At 36.5% G+C, this 18,872-nt stretch overlaps 1 protein-coding gene across 5 annotated transcripts in view; it reads left to right on the top strand.

Annotated features, from left to right (window-relative positions):
• The window catches only part of EPHB1 (EPH receptor B1), a 387,419-nt gene that overhangs the window by 125,307 nt on the left and 243,240 nt on the right, over positions 1–18,872 (top strand). For all 5 annotated transcript variants that reach the window (XR_015743549.1, XR_015743550.1, XM_087933101.1 and 2 more), the window contains exon 3: positions 14,595–15,276. Coding sequence is in view for 3 of the 5 variants with exons in the window: in XM_087933101.1 (XP_087789227.1) it covers positions 14,595–15,276 (682 nt within the window). In the remaining 2 variants the exon portion in view is untranslated. The remainder of the gene's footprint in view (positions 1–14,594; positions 15,277–18,872) is intronic.

The raw sequence follows: 18,872 nt of genomic DNA, 5'->3' as shown, positions 1-18,872 counted from the left end.
GTACTGTTAATTTTTAAAGCGAAGCTCTATAATGCCTTAAGCAGCTTTTTTTTTTTTTTTTAAGAAAAAGCTGATGCAACCTGAATATCATTCTGAAGGAAAAGGGCACATTGAATCAAACCCTGTATCAGAGCTATGCTCTGGCTTCTATTTCCTTCTGAAGCTGAAATAGGGAGTCACACCTTTGAGCGTAAGGAATAGCAATATAGGTTTCAAAAGCGTACTGACACGAGGTTCCTAAAGAATATCTGTAGCAAAAAAACCTTTCAGTTGCTTTTTCATTGAAACAAAAAGAGGAAATTAAACATGCTTTTTAAAAGCATGATTACCATAATGTGCAGTTTTTCTGTATGGTAATTAATAAAGAAAATCAGTGACAGTGGCATTTGCAAAGCATGTTACCAGTCTAATTAAAGACAAAAGCCATAACAACAGTTAAACAACAGGCCAAAGTACTTGTTCTTGGACAGGTGCACCACTCTGTTCCTTCCTGAAATGTGAATTTGCTCACCAGTTTATTTCTGTTGTTGCCAGGTGTCATACGAAATATGTATGACATGTATATTCACAAGCAGAAATGCCTTACAGTTATGCTTAGTGTTTATTGAATAAATTTCCATGAAAATCAGACAATCTTGTTTTTCAATAACTGTAGAAGTTAACAAGTGTGTGTGTGTGTGTATACACACACAGAGTATAAAGTTATAGTACTTTTAGACATTTAAATTTATCTTTTATTTTGGAAATGCATATCACTTACATACTAGTAAAATGAGAGCCATATGGGATGGAAATATAAGTTGCAGAAGATTGAAAGGATCTTTGAATTATACAGGAAAAATGTTTATAATGTCTACAAATTCAGCAACACTTTGAATTTATGTGCAAAAAGAAAATATTGTAAGTAAAGGTTGAACATTGCATAGTCAGCACTTTCTTAAAGCAGCAATGGCTATTGTATCCAGCTGCCATATGAACCCAAGAAAAGATGGATTTTGTTTAACTGCAGTTGCAGATAGTGGCTACATTATGCCCAAAGGACCTTTTTGCCTTCAAAATTGAAATGATGGACAGCACTGTTGTACATCTTATTCACCTCCATGCTGCCAGCAATGCAGAGTAGTACAAGGCTTTCTCTGTAACAATGAAGGGGAAAAGTGTTTTGCCATGTGTTTTCCATTGTTCTAGGATTTGAACCCAGGAGAAAGATGTTAGAAGGCTGTACAACCCCAGCCCTGTGCTATATGAGCTTAACTGCCAATAGAACTTTCATTCTGTGAAAGGGTTAAGATATCTCTTACTCTAGAATCCATTAAACACTTAAGAATTGTGCTATTTTGCAGCTTACAAGACTGTGTGTAAAAACAGTTCCACATGAACATCTGAGAGCAAACAGAATCTGTCTTCATTTTAAGGTTTCCAAGAAAATGCACATATGGATGAGCATTTTTTTTTTCTATTTTTAAAATAATTAAGGAGGAAAGTAAACAAACAATGAACATCTTTCCTGGGTCTATATTAGTCTTTGTTTAATTTCTTCCTTTTCACAACTCTACTAAGTGAAGTTTAAGTGATAGACTATCATCTGGGTCAGTTAGTGGAAGTGCCAGAAGAGGCTTCCGCACATGCCCAATGCAGGCACAGAAGGATCTTCTTGTTATTGGAAATGGTTGATAAAGTTGCAGTGCTTCTAGAAGAGAATTTCATTGCCTTCACATTGTAAAACATATCACCGAAGATAGCTTAGTTGCCTCACATAGATCTGCTAAACAGTTCCCATGGATCTATCTATCATTGCTATTAGTGCCTTATAGAAATACTCTCCTGCATTTTTTTTCCAGTTTTTATATCACTCAAGCACAAAACAATACCTAACCATGGAAACTGCCAAGGAGAAAACCATACTCCTACCAGGGCAGGGTAAGCTACTACTAAGCAGGAAGCAACCCCCAAACTCATTAATATTGATGATGTTGCCTAGTTAGATGCAAGCAATTAATCAAGCTCCCCACCAAACCTATGCTATGTCACTACAGATGTGTAGCTGAAAGCAGCAAAGTTTCAAAAAACAAAGCAAGCACAAAGAAATTCTGAAGAATTTACACTGTATGTTTCATAAATTTGCTGCATCAAAACTGAGGAAATTATGTAATCAAATAATTAAACGTCCTAGGCATGATCAAAGGGTATTTAGGACTGAGAAGAAAGTTCATGGTCTGCATATGGTTACAGAATAGCAAGTTGTAAACTCTTCCAATAGATCCATCATTATTGTGGTAATGAGAATTATGTCCTTGGTTAATTCTGAATATGAAGTAGCTTCAAACCTAACGAGAAGCCAATTATACACTATAATGGTAGATTCCTGTTCTATGCAGTGGATTGAACTAAATTGCCTCTGAAGTCCTTCCAACCCCTTACATTCCATGATTGATTGTTATTGAGTAGTAGCTGCTATTCTTACATGTTTAATAAAAATGAGTTCAAATTCTAAAATGAGGACCACTTCTTCATCGGTTCTACTGATAATGTTGTTTTTATAGCTCACCTGGCATCTGATCTTACATTGTTTAGTACCAGGCAGAGATCTCTTTCATTTTCTCATATTTTTAAATTCAACATTTGATTCCCTGGTGCCAAAAGCCATTCTTTCAAAAAACTTTGCAAAAAGAATTGCACGGATTATTCAAGACAATCTCCAGGAGTCAAAAACTGTCTTAAGGGGCCAACATATACAACTTAGCGTGCATAGAATTTTACTGTGTGACTGGTGATGCCATTTTTCTTCCAGATCATTTTGTCTACACAAAGCTGTTCCACTTAAAACGTACTTTCTTGTAATTATTTTCCTCCTTATAACATTTTATATTTCCTTTTCTCTTTCTTTCACATTATAATTAAAAAGATAAAAATTAATACATGTTAAAAAATAAGAGTTAAAAGAAAAAATACTGCACAAAATAACAATAGGAAAAAAATAAGAATATAGTAAAGAAAAAGAAAAATATATAAAGAGGTGACTTTCTACTCCATCCAACAAATATAAACATTTTTTGTAACATTGACTTCTCTTAAAATACAATAAATGATAGTTTATCATTTTATCATATTCAGTGATAAAATATTTTGCTCCATTTGTTATTAGTAATTCAAATTTAAATGTTGTTCTTTAAGTGAAATTTTCATTCAAGAAAATCTCTAGTGTAGAAGTTCATGATACTTCCATCTGATGTCCAATATTTAAAGTCTTATCCTATCATGCTTTTTGAAACTTCAGAACAACCACCTTTTCCTACAGGAAGGATTCCTATAATTAATTGTTTCAGATCTATTTGGACTGTTAATCATTGTAATCTCTCTCCCTCCCACCCCCTCTCTTTAAGTATGTGTGTGTTGATGGTTAGATGGATGGCTAGATAGATAGATTAGGTAGGTAGGTAGATTGATGGATGGATGGATGGATGGATGGATGGATGGATGGATGAAAGATAGATCGGTAATTCCTAATTTAAGATTGAATCTTAAAAATTATTTCTGAAAAAAGAAATGAGGCTCAACACACTTTGTGTTTACATAGGCTATATTGCATGCTTGGTTGAAATCCTCTAATTCCGAGCCTCTTGACTTAAAACAAAAATGTTAATTTCCAAGGTTCTGGAGTACATGTGGATGATCTCACAATCTCTCCTTTTTCTGGAAAGACAATATTGGTTAGGATTCTCTGTCTAGCTGCCAATTTCCACTGCAATGCTATCCCTTCTCATTTAGAAATATTTACTTTACTATGAATCATTACTTTAAGCAATTTTGATTCCTTTTTCAAAGTAGCCTGTGAAATCTTTAAAGGAAGGAAGCAGTGTATCAGTATGTTTAAACATCATACTGGATTTTAAATAGATTGGGCTGAATGGTTTTCTAGATGGTAAAGTTATGGTTCCTTCGTTCCCAGTTGTGCTTCACCACTCCTATACTACACTCCTAGTATAGTTAAGTGCTTGGCAGGACCTGTGGTGGTGCAGTGGTTAACATGCAGTATTGCAGGCTAATTCTGCCAGCAGTTTGATTTTGACCGACTAAAGGTCAGTAAAATGAGAACCAGATTGTTGGGGGGCAATATGCTGATTCTATAAACCACTTAGAGGGGGATGTAAAGCACTATGAAGCCATTACTATTGGCATGCTTTCCCCGTTTGTCATAATTATTATTCTAGAAACATGAAGTGAAAAACAAATTTCATCTATATTTGAACTGGGAGCCTTCAAAATCCAGATACGTGTTAAAGTACTAGTGCTAAGTATGTAGTCTTTACTGTATTTAGTTTCTGGGATATAGGAATATAATGTTTTCTTTTATGTGTTTCATTGTTTGTATTTATGGAATATTTGGAATTGATAATTCCTTACAAAATTTATTTAAATTAATTCTTCATAAATGTTCATTTATTTTGTTTGGAAGTCACCAGACCCTATTGTATCAAAGAAAATTATATTTTTATATTTCTTTTTCATTCAGACTTCAGATACCATCGTTCTGCCTCTGTGTTTTCCCATTCTCAGTCCATATCTCTTTATAGTTCCCAATTTATAACTTTCTAGTTCTTCCTAGAAAGTCGCTGCAGCCTCTCCAGTACAGAATGCAACCTTGTATATTACCTGTTCATTTAAAAATGCTACTGTCCTTTAACAGCATGGGTTAGGTCTTCAAGCAAACATTACGTAAATGTTTATGCAAATTAATAGTTAAATACTCTTGGCAATTATGGGTTAAGAGAATAAGCAACTGGCTAAAGGACAGGGAGTGAAGGCATAAATAAATGGACATTAAGATACCACTTAATAGAAATACAAATTTGTGTTATTGTTATTCTTTGTAGTACTCAAATAGAGGTAATCACAATAGCAGTTTTATAGCATCTATAGGTGTTGAAATATATTTTGAATTAAAAGCTCCGATATACATTTCAAATTGTAATCATTGCATTCTGAATGTTCCTATGTATACTTGCTTCAGTAGCTTCAAGAAAATAAACTTTTTTGAAAACTGAAACTGAAACTAATCAAACTAATCTGTTTAAGATGTACAATGAGACAAGAATAATTTAGTTTTTAGACAAGTGCTGTTGCTCACTTTAAATACTGATAAATAGATAGCAACTATTTTCAGGCAATAAAACATCCTACAGATAAAAGCAGCTTCACTCTCTGCTAAGAGAGGTATATGTCTTTAAAGGAGAAAGTTAGATTCTTTCCTAATAAAAATTAGAAAAATAAAAGTACTTACTTAGATTTAGTGTTCTGTGTTTCTTGTTTAATTTTTAGTTCACTTTCTGTGGTATTACATTTGAATGCTTGGTTTTAACATCTAATGTTTCAGAAATTTTTCTGTAATGTTACTCTAGAGCTATAAGTGGTAGGTCTGATAATGTATTGATCCCTCCAAATTCATTACATGGCCGAGTAATGGAATCTTTTCCCTGCCCCTCCTTGTGGCTTGTCTCAATATCGAGTCTTTATCTTATATATATATAAGATATATGGATCTTTGTTTATTCAGGTTTTCTCCCGTGTAAGATTGGCAGTATCTAGGCTCTGAGAAGCACAGAGCCGAAGACACAAGCCTGAAGATGATGAATGACACTTCATCGAAACGTTGCCTAGATACTGCCAATCTTACGCGGGAGAAAACCTGAATAACCAAAGATCCACATACAAATACCTGCGAGAACCTCAGAAATATATATATGTGTGTGTGTGTGTGTGTGTGTGTGTGTGTGTGTGTGTTTTCTTAAGTTTTTGCGGGTACTTACATGTATGGCATTCAGCTTTGTTTGGGTATTTTCCCACATCATTGTAGTTGTGCTTTTAAAGTTGTAGCAACGTTTCGGCAGAATCTCATCTGCCATCATCAGGCTTCTGTTCTCTATATATTTGTTTTCTGAGGTTTTCGCGGGTATTTGTATGTGGATCTTTGGTTATTTGGGTTTTCTCCCATGTAGGATTGGAAATATCTAGCAATGTTTCGATGAAGTCTCATTCATCATCTTCAGGCTTGTGTCTTCAGCCTTGTGCTTCTTTACTCTGAGAATATATATATATATATATATATGTGTGTGTGTGTGTGTGTGTGTGTGTGTGTGTGTGTGTGTGTGTGTGTGAATCCACATTACAAATACCCACGAGAACCTCAAAAAACATATGTATGTATGTATGTATGTATGTATGTATGTATATATAACTGTGTATTTTAAAAACAAATCCTCTGTCCCAAAAGATGACATTATATAAGAGAGGAACATTGGATCTCATAGCAATCTGGTGAAAAGGGCAGAATTCTTGGAGAGAGGCAGTTTTACAAGTAATCTGGCCTTGTGCCAGGGCTTTAAAACAGATAACATGCACTTTGAATTCTTTTACAGAGTTGTTAAGGCCACCTGGAGGTTTATCTGTGTCATCAGGGTTACTTGAGTGGTGGAAATGGGTATGGGACCTTCTTAGAACTATTGAAAGGACTGTGTAGTAGACTGGAGATAGATGATACTGTATTCCTCCCCCTCTGCATATGACATTGTACTGCATATACCATCTTATTCAGTTTGTGTCTGGGTGTTTTATCTTTGGGGTGGACAAGCTTCTACCTTAGTGTAGTCTTGGGTTTGAAGTGTGCATGTCTGTTGTGTTGGCTGAAGATCCCTGAGCTTTTCCAATATTCCTGCAATGTGTGGAATGACAATGTCTCCAGTCTACAACACAGTCCTTTCCACAGTTCAAAGAAGGCTTCACACCTATTTGCACCACTCAGGTGACCCTGGCAACATAGATAAACCTCCAGATGGCTTAAGTGACTCTATAAAATAATACAAATGATCAGCTGTCTGCAAGGACTATAAATCCTTCCATTGCCCACCATTCAGTCAGAGGTGAAGAAGCTTCTTGGATAAGAAGTAAAACACTTCAAAGAAAAACAAGAAAGTCCAGCTGCCTGTTTAAAAAGCACCTTTGAGACAACTATGATCTTGATGACTGAGATTCTCCATAGATATTTGCAAGGAAATTGTTTAGTGATAATGCATTGCAAAATGAGTTATTTAGAGAGGGTCAGTGGTGGTATTCTACCGGTTCGGCCCAGTTCTGCCAAGCCGGTAGCACCGATGAGCAGCAGAGACTGAACCAGTTCTCTTCAACAGTCTGCTGTTGGGCCCACCCACCTGCCCAGGCTCCCATACTAACCTTTATTGCCTGTTTTTGAAGCACAGCTACTTTGCGCAGCAAAGTAGCTTGCCGCGCGGCATCTGCTGAAACAACAGGGAGAGTGCAGGCTTGCAGGAGGTGAGTCAATAAGCCTCTGAGCCTACGCAAAGTGCACATTTGGCATACATGTGTGTGCGCAAAGTGTGTGCATGCATGCAAAACATGCCCACCAAGCCACGCACACTGAACCAGTGGTAAAAATATTTGAAATACACCACTGGGGAGGTTATATATGTTTTCCTATGTACAACTCTGTATTCTGTTTCCTTTTTTTACTGACGATAAAATATGTATTTATTTAGACAAGTTTTTGCAATAGGTAGAAAGAATATCTTCATACCCAACTGAACTTCTCAGAGAATGAGAGCTAATGATATGTCTGTATCTTTAAAACAGTTTTATATTGTTCATACATAAAGAATCTTTTATTAGAATTATTATCCTTGCTCAGAAACAAAGTAAATAATTTAATTGGTGACTACACTTACAATTTTCAGTACTTTTGCTATGGCTAAGCATTTTTTACCCGCACAATAAATTAATAATTAGGAACACTCACTTTTTAAATGAACCAAAAAGAACTTTATGAATCTGCTGCCAGTGCTTTATACCAGTTCTAATAATTAAATATTTTCCCCCAGCAGTGTCACCAAGGTTTGATTACACAGATTTATTTCAGAGAAGTAGAAAGACTTAATATACTAGAATTTGCTGAACAATACAAAGAAAATGTGCTCTTTCTGTATGTGAGTCTTAACCGTTTGAATTTTGAGTTTTCTCCCACCTTTTTAAGTCAGTGCTCAGGTGGCTATCCAAGGCTTTGTCCATTTTTTAATATTTTTAAAAGTTCTTTCTTTTGGTCATAATTAGTTTTCCAGCTTTTATACCTGAGGCTTTGGGCATATATATTCCACAGCCTGTAGTATCATCTTGTCATCACATTACATTTAATTTGTCTGTGTAACAGCATTTTGCTTATATATGTAGTACTTTCATCTCTATAAAATATTAATATATTTCTGATCACATACTACGATGCAGACATTAATTTATGCTTGAGTGGTACTGGAGCACTTTGGAATTATGCATATATTCCTGACAGTATTTAAGGGTTTCAGTATAATATTGCTGTCAAACCCTGCCTGCAATCCTCAAACCTTATAAACAAAATTTTCATGGCTTGTAGATTGGGTTGTAAACCTCACATTTTTTCATAAACCCAATACATTTTATTCCCTTAATTGTCACAATAGTTACCATAAAATTAAATAATTATTAATTCACTTGCAAGAGGTCACATTCTTCTGAGTTTTGATGGATCTGCTGGGGAACAATGCATCAAATAAGTCCTATCTTATTTTTCTTCTTCCTCAAACCATATGTGGATTACAGCTACATGTACTGTTTCCACATTCTACATGTGATGCAGAAATGAGCCCCATTTACATGTCCATACAATTATTATTTGTGGAACAAGAAATGTATGCTTCAACAGGTTAGCAGATGAAGACAAGGAAAAAACTCTTGAGTTACTGACATGGTATTTAACATATGATATTTTCACTATTTTTGAAGCTAGTTTCTTGTAGCTGAAAGCTTTGAAGGTACGAATTTTCCTTCAAAATAGCATAATCTGAATGAAGATGTTTTATACCTTTCTTATTCTTTGTTAAAATATGTTGGTTAAAATCAATTTACTGATCCCTTCCCAGAGGTAGCAATTTTAATATGTTGCAGGTGAAATAAAGAGCTTTTTGCACCATAAAGGCTAGCATATATAGATGCATAAACATTTATTGTTGCATGCAAAAGGTCTAAAAATAAATAAAACACAAGAGGTAGTAATAGTAATTTTGCAGTATTTCTTTACTGTATCCAAATGTATCCATGATAAGAACCCAGTGGCTTTTTCAAATTAAGGGTAGTGACAATTTTATCTCTGTCAATTTAGTTTGAAATTTTGCAACATGCAACGAAAAATTCAGAATTCTATAAAAAGTTGAATTAAATACATAAGAAAATCAGGTCACATGAAATATTTTAATTCACTGTTATGCACAGAAAGCTCACTATTAAAGTTCTTTTTAATACAACTTTATTCAATTTCAAGAAAAATTTAAATACAAAACAACTATAAAAATGAGAGGGAGGGAATTCAGAAGAGGAAGAGGTTAAAGTTCTTTTCCAAAGCTTTTGTCATTTTGAGATATCTTCAACAATCTGTCCAGGAAACTTCTTCTAAATAGTGGTTTCAAGGAGTTAGATTTAAAGTCTGATCCGGAAAATTACAAAAAGCAAGTTGAGGTTCTGCCAAGATAAATTCGGTAATGTCAAACAAGTTGAAATCAGAATCCCTGCACCAGGAGTGTCAAACTCAAGGCCCGCGGGCTGAATCCGGCCTGCTGGGTGCTTAGATCTGGGCCGTGGGACCACCCTGGAAACAGAAAAGGACTGGCCCATGGTGCCTCTGCCAGTGGCCCTCCCAAGCTCTGTTTTTGCTGGCAGAGGGTTGTGGGAGCCCGTTGCAGCTAGACATGGAGCTTGGGAGCCTGTTTTCTCTGGCAGAATGTTCAGGTAATCACAGGCATCCCAATATGAGTGACATCAAGCTGGCCGCACCCACCCCAGCCCTCTGAGGTCAAACACTATCCTGATGCAGCCCCCAATGAAATTGAGTTTGACATTCCTGCCCTAGACTAATTTCAAGAAAGGTGGCTTCTGAAAAAGATTCTAATAAAGTTGATTCAAAAGAAAAAGTAGCACCTCGGATAGCACCATGCAATGTTTATTTTGGAATATCTAGAGAGGAAGGTTCATCTAACTATGCCCTATGCAATGTTCCTTTTCCTTAAGCAAATTGAAGTAGTGTAGCACCATGCACACACTTGCTGTTTTGGCCCTGCAAGGCCTATGCTATGTTTGTATTGTGGACTGAGTGTAGTCATGCATCATATGGAAACTGAAAAATATAGCAGGAAGATCTAAGTGATACTTTAGTACAGTTCTGTCAAATTTGCTGCATTAAAGAGAAAACATTTTATTTTATAGGAAAGGCAGGAGATATTCAGAAAGCATTAGTAATGAAAGGATTTCAAGATTTTTAACTAAAAAAATTATCGCAAAGGTTTAAAACATGTATGGATTCCCCAAAAGGTGAGATGAACATTGAAAAACCTATAAATTTAATGTAAAGAAAATGAACAGATAGATTTTTTTCTCCTTTTCTCATAACAATGGTATTTATCCCAGTACAGTTGGGTAAGATCAAGGAAGGAAGTGCTACATAGACTTCAGTGAGAAATTTATAATACCAACATACAATCTTGAAAACTGGAAGAGGGATTTCTTACCTTTATAGTAAGTTTATTATGGTAGCATTTCTTTGAATGTGTGATGACCCAGAGTGGGATGCAAAAGCAACAAAGTTACAAAAACAGGTGAAGTCCCTTTAATTCCTTCAATTTGGCTTCAAAGGTCCAATTATCATTGACTGGAGAAAAAACTCCCACACAAACAGTTGCAAAAAGGAAAAACTTCCATTCAAACTCAAACATATAAATTATAAATAGAAAAAAACAACACAAACCACACTGAAGCGATTAATGAAACAAGGCAGGATAAGGGCTTGAAGACGTCCACAGATATTGAAATACACACACTGGGAATGAAGAACTCAGAACTCAGATAAGAACAAACAAACTATAAATATTTTCACGCTTTGCTTTCAGCACTGGCCCATGCACAGTTTGTCCTTTGAAACAGTCCTCATAGCTGCAGCCCATGAAGGGGATCCAGGCCCTTTCCTCCTCCGTAGACCACACCATTCACATTTCTCCCTTATCTGCTCCTCCTTGAGTCCCTAGGATGCAGAGGGGATGGGCCTGGGGCTTCCTCTGAATGCCCAGCTGGCCTGTGCCCTTCCCCAATTTTCTCCACAACCTCTGGAGCCACACTCCCACTCCCTGTCGGCTGTTCCTCTTCTCCCTCAGAGTCAGATTCTAACAGGGGCATGACAGAATGATTTGAAATGCTTCTCAGATTTCTTTCCACCTAGGCTGAATTACTGTTTATTAGATAAATTGCCTGCAGATTCATCTTCTCTCTTACAATCGTTCATGTCTACTTTTCTCTCTATTACTTTCCCCATCTCTGTACAATTTTTCACATTCTAGGAGCATCCAGTAAAGATGAAATATGAATGATGCAAAGCAGCAAAAAATGCATCTCTTCACATAACACACAGTAAAATTATGAAACTTGTTGTTCATATTATGATTGCTACTAAATAGCAAGGATGTAAAATAAAATGAGGTTAATGTAAGAACAAAAGTTTTAATATGTTAATTAGCACTCCACAAAGCTTTGGATCAAAGTATTCATTCCAGGTACCTGGATGAAGAAAGTACCCCTTACTTCATGAGCATCTGTACTACTTTGCTGAAGAAATTTTTTTTCTAAATCAAGGGGACTGGGACCAGTAGTTTGGCCCCACCTTGACATTCTTAATTGAAATACCCAGGGCAGCTGCATCGTGTCTGTGATGCAAAGTGCCACAGAGGTAGTATTTTTATTCTATCAATATATCTTTGAATACATAAGTGGAAAAGTGTTCTTACAAATACCTTGCTTGTAGGCCTCTCATATTTATCTGGAGGTTGATCATTTGAAAATAGTAAATATGGCCAGGCAGGGCTTTGGCCTCATCCAGCATTTTAATTTTGGTAAACTAAGGAGGAAGGACAACTGTAATTTTAATTGATTATGGGCAACCAGATATATTTTTGGTGATCATCAGATAACTCTGGCTTGTTTGATGATCCATTTGGCTATCTATAGTGTTCTCCAATACTAATGTTAAAAAACATCAATACTTTCAATCCCGCTTCTTCAAAGTCCAACTTTCACTTCCTTAGAGCAACACAGTAAATACTATTGCTTGCATTGCTTGCACTACTCTGGTCTTTGTCAGGGCAGACACATCACAGCATCTGAATATCTTTTCCAAGGCTTTCATGGCTACTTTGTCAAGTGCTAATCTATGGCATATTTCTTGATGAAGGACTTTTGAGGCACAAAGTTTGTCTGACACCAATATTAGTAGGCTTTAGATATCAAATTAGTTTTAGTCAGACATTTACAAGTTTCTAATACAAAGCTATGTAAATATATAATTTATATGGTCTTTTCTGACAGAAGCCCCTTTAAATCCTGTTAAATTGTGTAATACTTGCTCTAAGATAAAACAAAGAAGACTTCTGTGGTATTTTAAAGATTATCCAAGGTAAATCCTATTAGATGAGTGGAATCAGCTACCATGCAGAAACAACAAAAATTTCTAAGCATTTGAAACTGTTATTTATTGGAATAATAAACAATATTTAAGATGGCAATAGAAACATCTGTTTTGGCTGTAAGACACTATAATGCTAATTCTCTGCAAATTCTATGGAAATGAATGTATTTATTTATTTATTTGTTTGTTTGTTTATTTTTTATTTATTAGATATATATGGCTACCTATCTCAACAAGCGTGACTCTAGGATGGTGTACAAAAATCCAATAAAACAATCCATCTATAAAAACATTCATATAAATATATAAAAAATCAAGGCCAAAGATTTAAATCATTAGAATTAAGAGTAAAAATATACTACCATACTATAGATTGGGGTGTCCAACCTTTCACCTTCCCTGGGCCACATTAGAAGATGAAATTTGGTTTGGGCCACACATAAAATAAAATAACAGTAACAATACCTGATCATCCAAAAAAACCATAGAAAACATAGTTAACATATTAAATTTATTTGGAAATTAAGTTAGTGAGATGTTTTTATTATTCATTATTAATTATTTATTAAAAATTATTTATTTTTTATCACAGTTTTTTTATCACATTTTTTTTATCATGGTTTATTATCTGGCCAAATTTTGCGGGGGAGAAAGCTCGCTCACCTCGTGCCTACCTCTCCTCCTGCAAATGGCCTGGCTGGATGAGGCAGGACTGGAAGGCAGAAGCAGCAGCGGCAGCGGGGGCAGAAGCAGCAGCGGTGGTGTGAGAAGAAGCGGCGGCGGGAGCAGTGACAGCGGCGGGGGCAGAAGTGGTGGCGGGGGCAGAAGCGGGGGCAGTGGCGGAGGCAGAAGCGGGGGCAGCGGTGGGGGCAGAAGCAGCAGTGACAGTGGGGGCAGAAGTGGCGGTGGTGGCAGCGGCGGCAACAGCAGGAGGTGGCACTCTGACGGCACCCGCTTTTTCTGTTGCTGCTTGGCCTGGCGCTCGCCTCGCCCCGCCTCTCCTCCTCCTCGCTGGCTCTGGCACGAAGGTTGAGGTGGGCACTGGGCCGCATTACGAGGCGACTTGGGCCGCATGCGGCCCATGGGCCGCGGGTTGGACAAGCCTGCTATAGATAGATAGATAGATAGATAGATAGATAGATAGATAGGCCTATGAATGCTTCAGAAACATTTTATCAGAAGTGATCTGGGATACACAGGTTGGCACCTGTTTAAAGCAACTGGATATTTTTTTAATCTGCTGAACTAGCCTAAAAATATACAGTTGCTTTAATAAGCCATATGTAGAATCATATTTTCTTACTGAGGTGTGACCTGTCTTGGGATCATGAAGCTGAAGTATAAAGTTCTGTAATAAATAAGTTTAGTATGTCTTTTTTCTGGTTTAGAAATACTATTTCTGCATGATATTTACTACAACTTTAAGATTCTTTCTTTTTATCCAAAGGAGCATGTAAATCACAGACTAATTTTCAAAAAATTGCTTCAAATGTCTTGTTAATCATATTGAATTCAGTTCCAACCCTTTCTTTAAACACAAGTTGCCAGTTCTTTTCAAGGTAAGTGTTCTGCCAAGCTTAATGCGATTCTGTCAATTAGGGAGTTAAAAGAGGTCAGCTTACCAGAGCAACAAAAACTAGTTGAATTTTATTAATTTTATCAGAATACTCGTCAGAGATGCATTTACATTACATCAGCTTTAACAATAAATACTAAAAGTGTATTCATTTTGTGAAGCTACTGTGGCTTTCTCTGTCTTTATGCATACATTCATGAACATAAACTTTTTTTTTCCTGTTAGCTAGAGATAGTTACTTGTTTTAATTTTTGTTGGCTGATTCCAAGGTCATAAACCCTGGAATACGCCCTAACATCAGCAACATTGCACACATTTTTCCAACTGATTGTAAAGCTTTAATGCTTTTCTAAGGCTTTACATGCCAGTTATCATGTTGTAAGTAATAATTCTCCAAATGCCATCCCTCTGTTACCTTCTTTTCTTTTCATCCTGTTCAATTGCCTGATTTCGCCCTTTCTTATTTGTTCCATACAGTGGGAGGAAGTCAGTGGCTACGATGAGAACCTCAACACAATACGTACTTACCAAGTTTGCAACGTCTTTGAACCCAACCAGAACAATTGGTTACTTACCACCTTCATAAATCGACATGGTGCACACCGTATTTATACAGAAATGCGCTTCACTGTACGGGACTGTAGCAGCCTTCCCAATGTTCCTGGTTCCTGTAAGGAAACTTTCAACCTATATTACTATGAAACAGACTCTGGTATTGCCACCAAGAAGTCAGCTTTCTGGACAGAAGCCCCCTACCTCAAGGTGGACACTATTGCTGCAGATGAGAGCTTCTCTCAGGTGGACTTTGGTGGCAGGTTAATGAAGGTGAACACAGAGGTGAGGAGCTTTGGGCCCCTCAATCGGAATGGCTTTTACCTTGCCTTTCAGGATTATGGGGCATGCATGTCATTGCTCTCTGTAAGGGTCTTCTTTAAGAAATGCCCAAGTGTGGTGCAAAATTTTGCCATCTTCCCAGAGACCATGACAGGAGCAGAAAGTACTTCCTTAGTGATTGCACGAGGTACGTGCATTCCCAATGCCGAGGAGGTGGATGTACCCATTAAATTGTACTGCAATGGTGATGGGGAATGGATGGTTCCCATTGGCCGCTGTACTTGCAAGGCTGGATATGAGCCTGAGAACAATATGGCCTGTAAAGGTAAGATGATAATTTGCTGTTGTCTGATGGCCATTGCCTTGTCAATTAAAGATATTAAAATCAAAATTAATTTAAGATTGAAAAGTTTTAACATTATAAAAATAACATTGTAAACTTTCAAAAGGTGAAACATTCCAAGACGGAAGGTTAGCTGTTGTCAATGCAGGTTACGGACGGTCTCATGGGACTAGCCAGCCCCACAATTGTGTGGGCCTCTGTGTCCCTCATGCAAGTCTGCACAGCCAGGTTTTGATCCCTTTGCAGAAGACCAAGATATTGGGGGCTTTCCTCACTTCTGAGGGCAAGATGTTCCACAATGCAGATGCAGCAGGAGAGAAAACCCTCTTCCTAGACTCCGCCAGTCATCATTCTTTGACTGATGGGGGTTTGCCAATAGAAGAACACTATTAGCTCTATGTTGAGAAGGCCCACATCATGTGGTTATTTACTTAAGAACTTGAAAATTGACGTAGCTTTATTTATTTGTGATAACTGTAGATCTGAAATGAGTCTTCTCAATGCCTGCTTCTCCTATAGTAAGGATTGCTGAGGGCACAATAGGTACAGTATATGTTGATATATGTTGATCAGTTCCTTTAAGTTAGCTGTTTTGAAACAAATTGTCCTTGTAGGTAACTAGGTAGCATAAAAATACAGTTTAAAAAGAGAACAAAATCCAATGAAAGATTTAACTGGGAAAATGGAAAATTAACATGCCTGGATAAATACAATTGTTATGATCTATTGCCAAAATAATTGCAATTTTAGTGTTAGACATATTTTCTTAGGGAAAGTGATCTGAGTGCCAGAACATTCTGCCTTTCCCTCTTTTTCTTTTATTGATGAATTTCACTCAGCCCAATATGGCTAGGAACATTTCAGCATATATTTTGCTCTCTCTCCTTCAGGTGCTGAAGATGATGCTTCAGCTTAGAATAGAACCATTTAGTCATATTTTACACCTATCTTGAAGTTTGAGCAGTGATTATCTATTACAGCCTTTTTCTTTATGTTCCTATCTGAGATTAATAGGACAATGATTGCTACCATCCGTAGTCATGCTGCCTTGGACTGATAGGAATTGGAGTGCAATGCATTAAATGGGGAGTGTGGGGGAGAGATTGATTTAGATAAAATGAACAACTTCTGTGTGGTTGGATGAACTAAAATGTAGCTGTGAATGATTAATATTCTAGCTCTGTTGCCTCGCATGCCAGCTAATAATTTTCTGCATTCAACCTTGTAAAAATGTCTGGTTAGTAAATGGGGATCCAGTTTTTGATTAGCAATACTTACAAAAGGCAAATGGTAACATGTATAAATTGGGGACAAATATCTGATCCAGTGGTGTTTTTGTGACATGTGAGGAGAATTGTGTCAGGAAATAATCCAACAGCTTGCTTCATGCTGGCCATTCTGTAAATAGCTATTTTCCTTTCTTACTCAATAAAGAGAGAGTGAAACAGATCTTTTCCTCTAAATCTGGAATTCAGATATTAGCTTGGCTATGAACCCCTCAATATAGAGAAGATGTATTTTATTTAGACCTAAACTAACGAGGCTGTCTTAATTGTTGTAACTGACCTGGGGTTTTCCTCTTTTGTGTGAGTGGAGCCAGAGATTTCATTCCTCTAACCCAGGGGACTCCAATCTTGGCCACTTGAAGACTTGTAGACTTCAACTCCCAGAATTCCCCAGCCAGTTTTGCTGGCTGAGGATTTTTGGGACTTGAGGTCCACATGTCTTCAAGTGGCCAAGATTGGAGTCCCCTGCTCTAACCAAAGTATTGTCAGATACTGTTTTCTTCTTTGATGATTTGGGAATGAAGGCATCAACATGATCAAACATAAGCTCTACTTGTGGGTGGAGTATGGAGATCAGCATGATTCAGTTAGATTTTGTAAGTGTGAAACCACATACTGGGAATGGTTCATTGTGAAAGGAGAGCTGTGCTCTATGTCACATCTGCAGTCAGACACTGGTTAGATGCCCAGCACAAACTGGCTTGAATACTCATTTTTCATAACATATGCAGTATTTATATATGAAGAGCTGAGAAAAAGGCCTATAAATGTTTACTAAATACTTCAAGTTGCAAAAGATGTATGCTACTGTATATGAGACATACTGTAAAAAAGTTATTTGACCTTATATACTCATTCACACTTTAAAATTATCTTCCAAATAACTTCCTGCCAACAAAAACTAATAATAGAAAAGAATATTACTTGGCTTTTAAATATATTTTCTAAAAAATGCTTAGCTGCTGTGCTTTGTTTTTCATCTGAAAGCAATATCTAAGGAAAATAATAGAAATATGCAGTGCTTTGAACTTGGTACCGAAACCGTACTTCAAAGTATGTGGTTTGTGAATGTAAGTGTATAGCCACCCTATTTCCCAGATCATAGGACAGCTACAAAAGGCAGCAAACAACCTCGAGAAAAGATGTGGGTGCTTTAAAGAGTTGCAGACAGATGCTACAATTTCTGTCCTATACACTCCAGAAAAACCATTGCAAATTATTTCAGAAGCTCTGCACAGCTCTAGAAATTAATCTGCAGAAACTGGTTTTCAATTTACACATCATCCTTCTCCAGCTATGAAATGCATTAAGATACAGTTCCTATAAACTGGATTTGCAATGCTAGCTGAAAATGTCAGATTTATTCTAACATATCTGGAAGGCATATCAATCTGCAGTTGATCTATGACTGAACAGAAAATAAAGGCTATTCATACTACACAGCCTCTAACTGTTTATTGGATTTAATCAGACAAGTGATGTGGTCTCTTGGAAGTTACTGTGCATTGAAATAAAAACAGTCAAATAACAGGTGATGGTTCTTCATATATCACTGGAAGTGTATCACAGTCATAAAAAGGCATCAAAATGTAATTGATGGCCATTATCGTGCCCACCATCTAGTGGCTTCATGAGCAGGTGCTGAAATAAATTGAAACCAAATTACAGCATAGAAAGATTAAATATGAATAATGTGAGAGGAAAGATGATAGAAGAGGAATAGAAGGAATAGAAGGATTTGATGTCTCCAAAAAAATTTCTAAACAATGATGGGGTGAGCAGTGCTACCCATCAGATCTTTCAGACTACAACTTCTATGACCCTTTGTGATTGACCATGCCAAATAACTGATAAGAATTAAAATTCTGATCAATGTTTTGTTGTTTGACTTACTTTAAAAATATGGAATTTAGTGAGTTTCTGTAGATCCAAAATGAACACTCAGTGTCAACTAAAGCCTATTTCACTAGAAAGCTTTACATGAGAGATTTCTGTGCTTTCATTTTGATACTAGAATTACCTAGATAGAAACATAAACATTATTTCTTGAAAAAGATTACACTGTTTTCCAGGGGATAATCTTGCAGTCTAAAATCTGTGCTCTATCTCTCTTTCTCTCTCACTGTAATTAAAAAAATGTTTTGCATAATAAAACTGAGATATACTACATTCTAAAATATTGTTAAGGTTTGGTGTATCTGGGATAGATTTTGAAATATCTTGAAGCTGTTAAACCAATGTTTATTTGAAAGGAAACTACTAAAATATGCTCATAGATTGTATGAAAACTAA

This window comes from Pseudonaja textilis, chromosome 4, assembly GCF_049901715.1.
Source record: "Pseudonaja textilis isolate UNSWEBS1 chromosome 4, rPseTex1.2, whole genome shotgun sequence".
NCBI lineage: Eukaryota > Metazoa > Chordata > Lepidosauria > Squamata > Elapidae > Pseudonaja > Pseudonaja textilis.
Note: the sequence above shows the minus strand (reverse complement) of the source record. Positions and strands in the feature narration are given on the sequence as shown.